The sequence below is a fragment of the Ursus arctos genome, unplaced genomic scaffold (assembly GCF_023065955.2).
Source record: "Ursus arctos isolate Adak ecotype North America unplaced genomic scaffold, UrsArc2.0 scaffold_26, whole genome shotgun sequence".
Classification (NCBI taxonomy): Eukaryota; Metazoa; Chordata; class Mammalia; order Carnivora; family Ursidae; genus Ursus; species Ursus arctos.
The window spans coordinates 36,386,688-36,399,923 of NW_026622941.1; the positions used below are offsets into that span (position 1 = coordinate 36,386,688).

At 38.9% G+C, this 13,236-nt stretch overlaps 1 protein-coding gene across 4 annotated transcripts in view; it reads left to right on the plus strand.

Annotated features, from left to right (window-relative positions):
* The window catches only part of ANO6 (anoctamin 6), a 186,222-nt gene that overhangs the window by 92,547 nt on the left and 80,439 nt on the right, over positions 1 to 13,236 (plus strand). For 2 of the 4 annotated variants that reach the window (XM_026502052.4, XM_026502051.4), the window contains one exon: positions 8,836 to 8,964. The exons of the other annotated variants lie outside the window; for them this stretch is intronic. In XM_026502052.4, coding sequence (XP_026357837.2) covers positions 8,836 to 8,964 — 129 coding nt within the window. The remainder of the gene's footprint in view (positions 1 to 8,835; positions 8,965 to 13,236) is intronic. 4 annotated transcript variants of the gene reach the window in all.

A 13,236-nucleotide genomic window follows, 5' to 3' on the forward strand; every position in this document is an offset into this window, starting at 1 on the left:
TTCATTAATAAGACACCCATTTCACCTTTATGACTCTGAAGCATTTTCAGGACACGTGGATGAAGACCAAATATATCTGAGAAAGAGATTTTGGTCATCTGAATAACAAAATATATATTTCTTGTAAGTCATTATATCACAGGGAGAATACAGTGTCATGAAAATATATATAACCCTTCACATATTTTGTTCACTCATAGGATAGGGCATTCTACATCAGTCACGTTTTACTCAGAACCTTAAGAAAGCTAAAGACTCTGACGTCCAAAACCAAAGCACCAAGTTTGAATTTCAAAGAAATTCGATAAATTCAGTTAATCTGGTTGTCATACCACAAAGAACAGCCATTCCTGTAAACTGCTTGTGAGTTAAAGGAGAGAAAGTAGTATATTTCTATAAAACATTAGCCAACTGATAGGTGTTGTCACATTGCTTTGCTTTGCTGGGCACAAGATGCTCTGATTTCTTTTTCTTCCTCTTGCTTTGAATGAGCTTGTAAACGCCAATTCTCAGAGAAGTAGTCTGAGAAGATTATGGCCAATGGATACGTGGGACATAACAGTCCATGAGGGAGTGAGTGTTGATGACAGGACTCTTGTGCTGCAAACTCTGAGCAGCTGAAAAGCTAAAAATAACCCAGGGCAGTTCTGAGACGAGAAGTGGCAACATCCTGTGAAAGATGAAGAGCCTCTGGCAGTGACGGATTGTAACTTTAAGGGAGCCTGCTGAAGACGAATTGGACAGGAGCCTAGGAAAGATCTTGACTTGTTGCCTTGGTTACACCCCCAGTTCTACCTTCTTCCATAGCATCTTCAGCTTGACAGTCTGAATAACCAGTTTGAAACTCCGTTTTCTGTTCATTCTCAAATTATAATCACCTTCTCTGAGGTAGGATTTTCTTTCCAAAGCACAATATTTCAGGGACTAGTAATCTGGGTCACAAGTAACTCAGGTGACTGAAAAAGGGGAATAGTTCACAGCAATGGATTTGGTGAATGAGAACTACCAGTAAATATTTTTGAGTCGTAACCAGTTAGTTTTCTTTTTTTTCTTTTTTTTCTTTTTTTAATAAATTAACAAGATCTTTTTATTGCCTTGGGTCAGTAATGACGAAGTGAAGAGATTTGTTTATATGTTTCTCTCATTACATTCTTTTTTTTATAATAATTTTTTATTATGTTATGTTAGTCACCATACAGTATATCCTTAGTTTTTGATGTAATGTTCCATGATTCATTATTTGCGTATAACACCCAATGCACCATGCAATACGTGCCCTCCTTATTACCCATCACCAGCCTATCCCAATCCTCCACCCTCCTCCCCTCTGAAGCCCTCAGTTTGTTTCCCAGAGTCCACAGTCTCTCATGGCGTAACCAGTTAGTTTTCTGAGAACTGAAACTAGATAGGCAAAAGCCAGCTGAAATATGGCTGACTGACAGGAATAGGAGGGTAGGTGGAGGGGAAGACATGTGGTTATGAAGTCATGTGAAAACTTGTTCCTTAAGGCCGATGATCTTAAAGTTGTGGATAGAATATTATGAAAGTCCATTAAATCATCAAGGGTCTGGTCGTAGCAATATTATTTTGGTTCTCACAATTTCCAGAATATAAGATTGGGAGTTATTTCTTAAAGGTCCAAAAAGTGTAATTAGGACAACCATCTTGCCTAGGTGGGAAACCTGTAGAACATTTTTCCTCAAGAGGTAGTACAAACTGAAAATGCTAATAGATTCAAAACATGTTTAAGAATGTTAAATCCATAATGTGATATGAAAGCAAAAGCAGGACACTTTGGGGATATTGAAACCTTAAGAGGTTAGCCTCCAGGAGGATAATCATTCCCTCTCAGAAATATCGTCTTATGCCACTTGACTTGTTTTATCACATCTATCACTTTATCTTTCATCAGACTTTATTGGGAATATTTACAGCTTAACCTCACCCACATTTCACCAGTGTTACCATTATCGGATGCGAACTGTGCAAACTGGTGATGGCTGCTTTTGGAAAAGTATGAAAACAACCGCTGTGGGCATTTTCACACTTTTTTTCTTTTCCTTTGTGACTTTTCTTGTTCCTCTTCTTTTTTGCAGATCACCTTTAAGGAAGCTAAGCAGAGCTTTTAAAATGGCTGGAAAGCCTATGGAAAAACAGGAGAGAAAAAAAAAGTGTAGTCATGCTAATGAAAATCCCAATCCCAGTTCTCACCTTGGGGTTAAGGAAAAGGTTCAAACAGAGCCCCTCCCCTGGGAGAAGGCTCCTTACTGAGCATCTCCCTGCAATCTTTCTGAAAGCCTGTTATCTACCCTACTTACATAATTCCTTTTAAGGAAGTTTTACTTTAAAAAGGTCATTAAAAGTTCTATTTTCATATTTCCTCAAGCTTGGTTCAGAAATTTGAAGAATATATAAAGTCATATGAGAACTTCATTTGATAAAACTACTGTTTCCTTGGCATAGGCTGAAGGGGAATATTTAACAGTAATTATGCTTAAGGCATTATGCCTTTATACTCACCCAGCATCTGAAATGTGATGTTCTAATAATAGAACTCTAGAGTTTATTTTAACACAAGCAAAAGGAAACAAAGGCAAAATGCATATACCAAATCAGCAAGCCGTTGGCATGTGAATGTTCCATTGTGTGTATAACCAAAAAAACCAGAAGCAGCAACAGCATTTTCATGGCACAATCTATTTATATTTATAGGTGAACTACACCTATCCCTGTTGAGAAATGACTGAAACCCGCAAGTTCAGCAGCTTGGGAACTAGTTATAGCCATTTACTGATATAAAACAGCAAGATTTTTTTAGGAATTTGTACATCAATTTTTAACTTGCAACAAAAATCATTTATGAACTAAGTAAGTATTAAGTTCTAATTTTTTTTTCAGAAATTTTTGAGTCAAAATATATAAGTGATATTTGGCAGTTACACAGGTGGCATATAAACTATAATGAAAAGTATGTCAGCTTGGGGCAGGGATCTCTAAAACATACTATCGCACATTCCAGTCCAATGTCTGAATTTCAAAAAACATGTCAACATTGTTGAATCCAGAACTGATGGACAGTACCCGAAAATATTTCTCCCTTTTCCTTTTGGGACTTACTTGATAATTTTATGGGCCCCTTCTGTATTGCCGTTCACCCACTTGCCCCATTTGCCTGCATGGTCTTTAGGATCTCATCAGTAAAACCCGAGAGAATCTACTGAATAGGAATTAAATAATAATATAGTTCAGTTAGGTCAAGAATAATAATTGGCATTTCACAAAAGCAGTAATTCAGTTGGGCAGTACCCATAAAAATGTTGGCACTCTCTAATTAAAAAGTGCAAATGAAAAAAGTATTTTGACTATCATGGGGAAAGTGAAAATAACAAATCTAGTGAGGGTGGGAAAAGGCATTTTCATAGTCTGCTGGTGCAAGTGTTCATTTATTATCAATGTTATGGATGACAATTTAGCAACCTATATATCCAAAGCTCCTGAAAAGGCCATGCCACTTAAAATCTGCTTCTAGAATTTAGCCTAAGGAAATAGTAATTGAACATGTGCACAGATACATATGTAAAGGATGCTCATTGCATCAGTGTTTATAAAAGCAGCAAATTGGAAACAATTTATGTGTTCATCAGCAGAGGAAATGTTTATATTGTAGTGATTAAACATGACACAGAGCTTTATATCAAGCTAGAAAAATGTCTATGATGGATGTTTATAAAACAGTATGTAGGGTATAGTACCATTTTGGTTAGAGAGAGTGTGTGTGTGTGTGTGTGTGTGTGCACGCACGCGCCTGTGCGTGCTTTTACCATCAGGGGTGAGAAAGGTTATTTTTATTTTAAGAAAAAAGTAAACTGAGCTTGTGCTCCATGCAAGGCTCAGCAGAGAACTCACGGTGACCAAGACGTGGCCACTGGCCTTCCGAAGTTAATAGTGTGGTTAACAGCGTGGGAAAGGAGACCGATTTGTACAAATATTCTGGGTCACTCTTGAGTACACCTTGATCATTTAGGATCTTTGTGGAATATCCTGACATGCTTGACTCTAAAACCAGAGTCCTTGCTTCTGGATACACCTTCCTCCTGGAACGGACCCTCTTTCCACTGACTTCCTTCCCATCAACACTCCTGAATGCCTGAGTCCAGTCAAAAACGTGCTTGCTCATCCCCTAGAAGACAGCAGTTACTAAGCTGACTTCTCGTTTGGCTCCCTTGTGCGTCCGTGTGTTTCTCCTTATCCCTGTTAACTAGCAGGTTCCTTCCTCTTCTTCCACCCTGCTTGCCACAATACCAGCCTTTCCACCTTCAGCATTAAGCCTTCCACACCGCAGCACTTGGCATTTTTCTTTCTACTTTGCATTTTCTCACTATTACTTGTTTTCACAGGCTGAGGAGGAGACCTAATAAAAGGAAAAAATTTGTCTTGGTTGCTTCTCTCTTTACACAATTGTGTAGAGCAGAAAAGTTCCATTATTACATATGCCTTGAATCTCCCCGAATTCTCCTACAGTTAGGGAGAACACTTGAGAATATATCTCATAACTGTATGGCATGTAAATAAAATTTCATTGTGCTCCGTATTTCGTGAGATCTAAATATTTACATAAAGGCTTTTGCTTCTAAACTTTGGTCTCCCTGGAACTTGTTATGTGCATGGATTCAGGGTTTACTGAAAAATAGAAGATCCAATATTTTCACTTTAGTTCTCTTCTGTGATTAAAGTTTGCTTTTTTTTTTTTCCTATTGTGTCCTTGGAGTTAATTTAGCTTTGTTTTACTGGTCTTAAAGACTGCAGAGAGTCACCTTTTTTCCATATTCACATTTCAGTGTGAGTGTTTTGATGCTGTTTATTTTTCATAATGTAATTCCTTAACCATTATTGTTAGGCATTAAACCCTTCTGGCATCATGCCTCTTATGAAGGTTGAGACCATTACCCAAATAAGCTTGAACTACTCTCCAATATCACAGTAAATGACAGCCATATCAGGCAGAAAGACTATTTGGAAGTTCTGGAGATACAATCAGATATCACTTGCTGTCCCAGGCAAGTTTCAGACACCCTTACACATAAATAAAAGTTTGAGCAAAAATCCCAATCGGACAGCTTTTTATTCAGATCTTGGACAAATAGTTTAAATTCAGCATTTTAAGCTCTGGGAATAGATGCCTCTGTTGTGGAATGGGACTTCCAGTCTTGTTTTTGCAGGGTTGAGGACCGGATTTGTGGACGCTTGAGAAGGATGAGATTGGACAAATGTTCAGCAGGAAGTTATTTCATGGCCTTGCCGAGTGCTGATAGCAGGGGTTCCGGTATGATGGGCCACTCACCTAGAACCAACCTGAACACCACAGAGCAATGCCATTCACGCAGCGGTTTCCCAGGTCCTCTCTTATCTCAGCCCTTCTTTCTCCACCTAGAAGACAGACCTCACCATCATATGACCCTTCATATACCTGAAGCATCCTAGTCAAGAAGTCTAAGGCCTTATTTCAGCCAGAGATGGCTTGGGAGAAATTTTTCCTACCAAATAGTTACTAGAAAATGCTCATCTTGGGACTTGTTTTTCTGTCCACCAGGACATTCTTTCTCAGTCTCTTGTCCTATAGTACAGAGGTCTCAACCGGATTCAGGGACTGGTACCCACCCATACGTCTTAGTCAATAGCAAAAAATTTTCAAGTTCTTAAATTCGTAACTCTAGCTTAAAATCCCTGGGCACCTTATTTTGCTGCTTGCATTTTGTTATCCTGAATTGGTTAAGGAGAATCCCACCCTCTGGGGCTTCTTGTTGAAGGAGCCGCCCCAAAATAAAAGAAGGAAAGAAGCCAGCTGAGAGGAGGGAGGCCTCGATAACATCATTTGCACAAATCATACCTGACCTCCCTCCTTCTTCCCTCTCCTCTCCTTCGCAGCCAAGCTCTTAATACTCGGACCAGCATGTCTCCTCTGCATCCCAAGTGTGAAATGTCAAAGGCAGCAGCCGAAGACAGAGGCGGCACAGTGGTTGGCAGTGAGGGTTTTGATCTAATGACAAATGTACGTGGGTGGTTTTTTTTTTAACCCCTGCAGCCTTTAACTTAAAGTACAACATTAGGTCAGGTGGCCAGCAATGAGTAAATGAACACTAGATTGGTGGAATTTAGTATCCTCGGGACTAGTGAGGGCACTGGCTTTTTGTATCCTTTGGGGTAAATACCCGGTAGTGCAATTGCTGAGTTGTAGAGTAGCTCTACTTGTAACTTTTCGAGGAACCTCCATACCGTTTTCCAGAGTGGCTGCACCAGCTCGCATTCCCACCAACAGTGTAAGAGCTTCCCCTTTCTCCACATCCTCGCCATGTCTGTTGTTTCCCGTGTTTCTCATTTTAGTCACTCTGACCGGGGTGAGGTGGTGTCTCATCGTGGTTTTGATTTGTGTTTCCTTGATGAGGAAAGACGTCGAGCATCTTTGTTGGCCATCTGGATGTCCTCTTTGGAAAAATGTCTGGTTTCAGGGTTTTTGTGTCAGGGTCAGGACTTGATCAATTCATCACTGAACAATCAGTCATTTTTAAAGAAGTTTATCAGTATTTATCCTGAGAGATTATTAAAATTTTACTTCATTAAAGCCAAACTTTAGGAGAGGAATTACTTTTTAATTCTCTGTTATTTCAATGCCCTGTTGGGTGAGTTAGGCCTGTAGTAATTATTACTGAAAAATCCACCCTTTAAAAAAAAGTACAGTTTTGTTTGTAAATCAGCCTTTTTCAATTTAGGCCAGATTTCTTGTTTGTTACCTGATCTTTCCAGCCCCGCGTCGAGATTCCCCCTTCTTCCCAATTGCCTGGTAGGCAGTCTTCTGCCAAGAGATGGGAAACCTAGATTTCATAGCAGCAGAAAACTGGCATCCTTTTCCCTGGCATTGCATTCCAATAATACCATATCAGAGTTTGACCTACTTATTTCATACAGACAGCTGATGCCAAGTCGGTGAGGCTTTCCTCCAAACAAAGGGCCGTGGTCTTCTGTCGCACATGCAAGACGTGCGTGCAAACCAGGTTACGTGGGAGCTGCCTGCCAGCCCGTGCGGCCGAGCAAGGGCCGTGCGCGGGAGAGTGCCCGGAGCCGTGTGCAGATGTGGTGCTCATTCCAGGCCTCATTCTTTACATCTGCACTTGAGTGACTCCGGCTGGATGCCACCAAAGACAACAGCACGTGGGCTACAGAGAACAAGTGGCTTTTGTATGCTTTTCAGACGTCTGTAATGATGACCAGGTTTTTGTGACTCTATTCCACTCCACCCCGCCTCCCCTTTGCCATTCTGAAGAAATTACTCATTTTTTTCCCCCCTCTGCACAAAATTTTCCTCTAGCAGCTGGCCTGGTTGTCACCAATAGTAACATCTTCATTGAAAGGAAGAGAAATGGAAGGAGCTTAAAGGACTTTGTGGCTGAAATGAAAAAGACAGGGCTTTAGCATTTTTGTATAGCTTTAAACCCTTTTACAAGTGATGGGTGTTAAATAGCTGAAATTGTAAATAAAAGAATTGAGTAGTGGTACCAGCCTAAGACATGGATGTGTCTGTTGTCCTGGGCCCTCCATGTTCCAGCTGGGGAAGTCACACTGTCTGTGGTTAGAATCCCTGGTTAAGTGCCACTGGCATGAAGGTGTGTTGAGTTAGGTTACCGCGGGAGCTCGCACTCCACAGGTGAAGTGACCTAAGTGGGAGGGGGTTTGACTGCTAGCATGAAACCTTCTTCACCCGCTCCCTGGTGGAAAAGAAAGGAATGGCAAGATCTACCTTTTCAAAAGTATGAAGAAATGGAAGAAGGGATAGGGGTAAAAATAGGTGATTTTTGTATGAATTGGTGCTAAGTACAGAGAAGAATTAATCGCATTTAGTGATTAAGTGGTTCTGCCGAATGGCTACAAAATGCAATCTCCCCATGAATTTTTTTAATGAAAAAAGTTAAAAATTTGAAAGTATTACTTATCAGTTAAAAAGTAGTCTGATTCTTAAACAGCAACAACATTCACAACAGCGTCCCCAGAAACTGTGTGAGAAACACAAACCCAAGTCTTTGCTTAGAGCAAATTAAAATATTTCTTTTCAAATCTACATGGTAATAAAGATTGCTTAAACTCCATTAGGTCTGTGTTGTGCCATTATTTCTTTATTTTTAAGCCATAAGGCTTTTAAGCTGTAAACTAAATTGTTGTTGCTGGGGTCATTTGTTTATTTGTTTTATTTGCTAGGAGTGAAGGGGGTGTCTTTTGTGGATTTGGGAACAAATACAACTATTTTAGCTTTTGTGTTTATCAAAGCATCATCTGGTGTATGTTTAATGTTATAGAGTGGTACCTTCTATAAAATGGTGAGGTCCAGAGAGCAGTCTTGAAAAATGATGAAAAGGTTGGAAATACAACCTAAGAAGGATGAGATTTTCAAAAACGGTGCTTCATCTTAGATTTGTCTTCTTCCTAAATGAAGAAGAAACTAAACTTCAGTCCTTCAGATAGGCACCTGTGGCTGCCGTGTTTACTTGCAAAGTGATATTCCTTTGCTGTTCGAGGAGGGAATAATTCTGAAATGATTGTGTTTACATACAAAATACTGATATATTCCCATGTGCTTGGAGAATAATCCTAAACGCTCAATTCAAGGACTTCTTTCACCAAGAACATGCTAGGCTTGCAGAGGTCATGGTGACCGTGACCTCTTGGTTAAGTAACTAGCAATGAGCTTTTTTTTTCTCTGTAAACACACTGATGTACCTATTAAAATAGAAAATAAGCACAAATGGACACTTAAAAAATGATATTAAAATTTGTTTTCCCACACAGGAAGAATTTAATGGAAAACCTGACTCCCTCTTTTTTAATGACGGTCAGCGAAGAATCGACTTTGTTCTAGTATATGAAGATGAAAGTAGAAAAGAAACCAATAAAAAGGGTTCAAATGAAAAACAAAGAGTAAGTTTTTTGTGCTATTCTCCTTTTTATTTCTTATTATATTGCGAAGTGGAAAAAAAACAAACAACCAAAGTGCTATTTTTATGTAAGCAATAAAGTGAAACTGGTGTTTGAGAGATCACGTACCAAACATACCTTCATATTTTCTCTGCTCATCATTCCCTCAAGGCATGTTAACAAAAAAAATTTTTTTTTTTTTTTTTTTTTAATTTGAACCAGAAACTTCCTCAAGCGCTTAACCTCCGTGGGTCTCACAGCTGAAGGCAGACTTTCTTCCAAGGAATTGTACTTCCTATTTGTAGAAGAGATTTACATTAAAAGCATACTTGGCTATTTGCTACGAGGTGGGAGGGGAAGGCAGCTAATGATTAATAACGACAGCAAGCGTAGGAACCGCTAGTATTCAGAGTACTCTCACGGGTGGTATGAGCCTCGAGCAGGCATTGTCTCACTTCCTTTTCAAAATAACCTGCGAGGTGCGTTCTGTTATCCTACCATTGTCGATGACAGAAGTGACCCCGAGGTGAAAAGATTGCCCAGGGTCGCCGACTCTAGGATGGGAAATAGTGAAGCCGTGCTTCACGGCTCTTGTCTTGAATCGAGAACCCGTTCTAGTCACCTCTCCCATTTCCTGTCCCTTCCCTTCCTTTTTATCCATTGCCAGCCAAGCTGCGTCTTCATCCCTTTCCTTTCCTTCAAGCTCTTCTAAGTAACAAGACTATTTTTATCTTGAGATAGTAAACCATTTAGCAGCCCAGGGTTATAACAAATGCCTGGATCTTCTTTACCTGAACCGAAACTGTATTAAACTAAACAGGACAGAAAGGAGAGAGCATACATGGGTCACTGTTTCCCCACTCTGAAAAGAACTCCCTCCTTCTTTGTTTTTTGTTTCTTTGTTCTCACATCTAGGCTATTATATACACACAACTTTAATTGTCCCTTTCTGGACTTTTTCTCTGAAATGCATCATTCCTAAATCTGTTGATTTCTGCCCATTCTTTTAAACCAGCTGATGAAATCTGCTTAAAATGAAGCAATCATGCCCATTTTGTTTTGTTTGTTTATTTTGGAAGAGGTGAGTTTCGAGGTTTGTATTTGCATGGTATCACAGAGTAAACCCAGGCATTGGAACTTGACATTCACTTTCTAATTCTGCCACTCCAATTATTTGGAGTAATTCTAGCTGATATAACCAACTAGCCCTGAATTACAGTGGCTTGGCAAAATAAAAGTTTACTTACTGCTCACGTCAACTCAGATGTGGCATCCCTGTTTGGCAAGATGGGTTTAGGGGTATGGGGGGTGGGAGGGCTCTGTCCTTTGCAGTCATTCAGGGACTCAGGCTGACATAGAAGCTTTGCTATATTCAACAGGTAGTTTCTAAGATCATCCTGGGCATTAACATAAATAATAGTTTGAGAGGATAAAGTACTTGTGGTTTTTACCACTTTGCCCTGAAGTGACAACATCAATTGTGCCACATTCTATTGGTCAGAACTGAGGAAAGTGGAAAATGTCATTTCTGACTGGACAGGCATTTCTCCACAGGAATGCCATGCTATGGAAGGGGGAACATGAATCTTTGGTGGACAGCTGGCTCGTCTTGACCACAGCTGTTAACTGGCTATATGACTTGAGTGAATTTTCTAATGAGCATCCTGTTTTATTATTATTTTTGAGATGCATGTAATTTTTACATTTTGACTTCTTTAAAACCAGGATGTGTCTTACAAATGACATACCATAATTTCATTGGTTGAATTTTTCCTATTGCTATATGAAATATTGGTTCATCACACACTGATGGCATCTTAGATTTAGGAAGTGGGTCACAATCCATAGGATTGTGGTTAGGATTAAGTAAAATATTATATAGAAATGTTATATAGATTGTTAGCACATATTAGATAATAGATATTAATTCCTATACCTTTTTTTCCAGTTTTCTTAAAACAATGTGCTAATACAAAAAGGCATGTCTCCTCTTTTGTTACTATATAATGTACGTGTGTGTGTGTGTGTGTACATATGTATATATATATGTATAAATTTACTAGAGTAATATAGCTTAGAATGTTTTATCATTTTCCTGTGGACACTAAAATATATTATGTGCAGTCGTAGTCACCATCAAATATTCATTAAGCATCCATATGCCAGTGGAACTGCATCAAGCACTATATAAAGTAAGTTAAACAAATCTAATCCATTAAAGTGTAAAGAAAACAGTTCCAGTTTTAGACAAGAGCTTCACTGCCATGGTGAAGGGGCCCTAGAGCTGCTTACATTATTAATAAGTGCTGCATTTGTTTTACACAGAAACATGGGTCCCAGGGTAACTCTCATAAATCAGGAGGAAAAAAAATCATCATTAATTTGGCAATCTCTGAACTCAACGGATAGATGTACCATGATGTTGGTTTTAATAAGCCGTGCTTTGAAGCACTTTGAGTCTGCATTTGTACATATTACTTAGATTGCATCCGAGTTTAAAGCTCAGCTTTGGAATCACATTTTTATTAATCAGAAAAATATTTGTGAGTTCCATCATATCCTCTGTCAGGCCTTATTCAGGATTTAGGACTCCACCAAAGAAAGGCAGTTTCCAAATCCTGCTTTCTTTGAGAGAAAAAAAAAAATTATGTCTAAATCATAGTGATTTCCTAAAGTAACATCAGGGTAGACTTTGCCAGTGGCTGATCCAAAGAGTATCATTAAGTACTTTCTAGAGGTGGAGAAAGAGAGAAGTGATAGGGCCACAAAACATAGAGGAGTAAAAGGCTACGTCTTCCCATGAGCAAAAGAGAAAATATTTTTTCTAGCCAGATCTCTTAATATCATGTCACTTTGTTCTCCTGTATTAGTGAAACTACTTCAGGAACTTCACACCTTCCTTTAAAAAGAGTAAATTGTTTACATTTACATTAGACATGGGGACGAACTGTAAGTTGTTTCAGTAATACATGCCCATTTAGCCTGCTGCTGTGGCACTGAATCACTTTGAACGTTTTTTTACTGCAAGAAGCAGGGAAACCAAACTCAAAATGGCTTAAGTGCTAAAGGAAATAATTTTCTCACTTAAGAAGTAGCCTAGAGATAAAATCTTTTCTGGGTTAGGTAATTCATTGGCTTAAAGAGGTCATCAGGAATCGAATTCATCCCATCCTTCTGTGCTGCGATCCTCACTATGTTGCTGTTCTGAAACTGACTTTACCTTGTTACAAGGTAACTCTTGTACTTCAAGGCACCGGGAGGTGGCAATAGGGAGTGCCCTTTTTTAAGGGAGAAGAACGCTCCCCCTAGGAGGGCCCTAAGCAGATTTCCCTTCACAGTTCACTGTCTATCACAGGTCTGTTCCAAAAATGACTGTTGGCAAGATGAATGGAATTACTTAGCATCATTAGCGTAGACAAATGAAGATGAGTCTTTCGTCTCTGAAATTGCCTGATCACCCAATACCTGAAAAAGCATCAGCCTTTTCTTAACAGTGAAGAAGGGGGAAATGACTGTTCACTAGGTAGCCAGCGGTGTCTGGCATAGCACATGATTAATTCCATCTAAATATGTTCGATGTACATTGGGAAGAGCAAACATGTTCTAAATGAAACAAATTTCTGTATTTTTCTCCAACTGTTTCTGCTCAGTTTTGTTAGTAATGTTTCTTCCACTTCCTTTTGCTAGACCTGCAAACAAGTGGCAGAATCGATCCATTTTGAATTTTGTTTTGTATGACACTTGGTGTCCCTTCAAATGGATGAGTTCATGACCAAGTAAAGGTATAATTCAGGTGATAGTAAAGAGGGTGTAGGGGTCATGGTAGCACAAAGACAATATAAGCAATCCCGAGTAAGTTTATTTATTTAACTTTCTATCTGCACAATCCATTCCTAAAAGTTAATGGAAAATGTATTTCCTTGAAGTTGATGTAAATTTTATATATGGAAATATAAATTTGTATTTCATATCTGACTTTAAGAATTCTTTAGTAGGTGGCAGAAGGATCTGGCCATTGGAAATCATAGCATAAGAAGTTTTTAAGAAATGAGCAATAATTAAATTATATCCAAAACTTCAAATAATATGAGACAACTAACTAATTGGTTACAGATCCTGTGAGCTTTTAAAACTGTTGTCTATTGTTTTAGATGAGTTATCATGAGGCTGGAAATGTTCACCTAGAAATGGATGAGATCTCTTTGGACATGTTTCAAAGTTCATCAAAAAGTTCTAGGACAGTGAATACATTACATCACTCCATTTAGTGAGGTC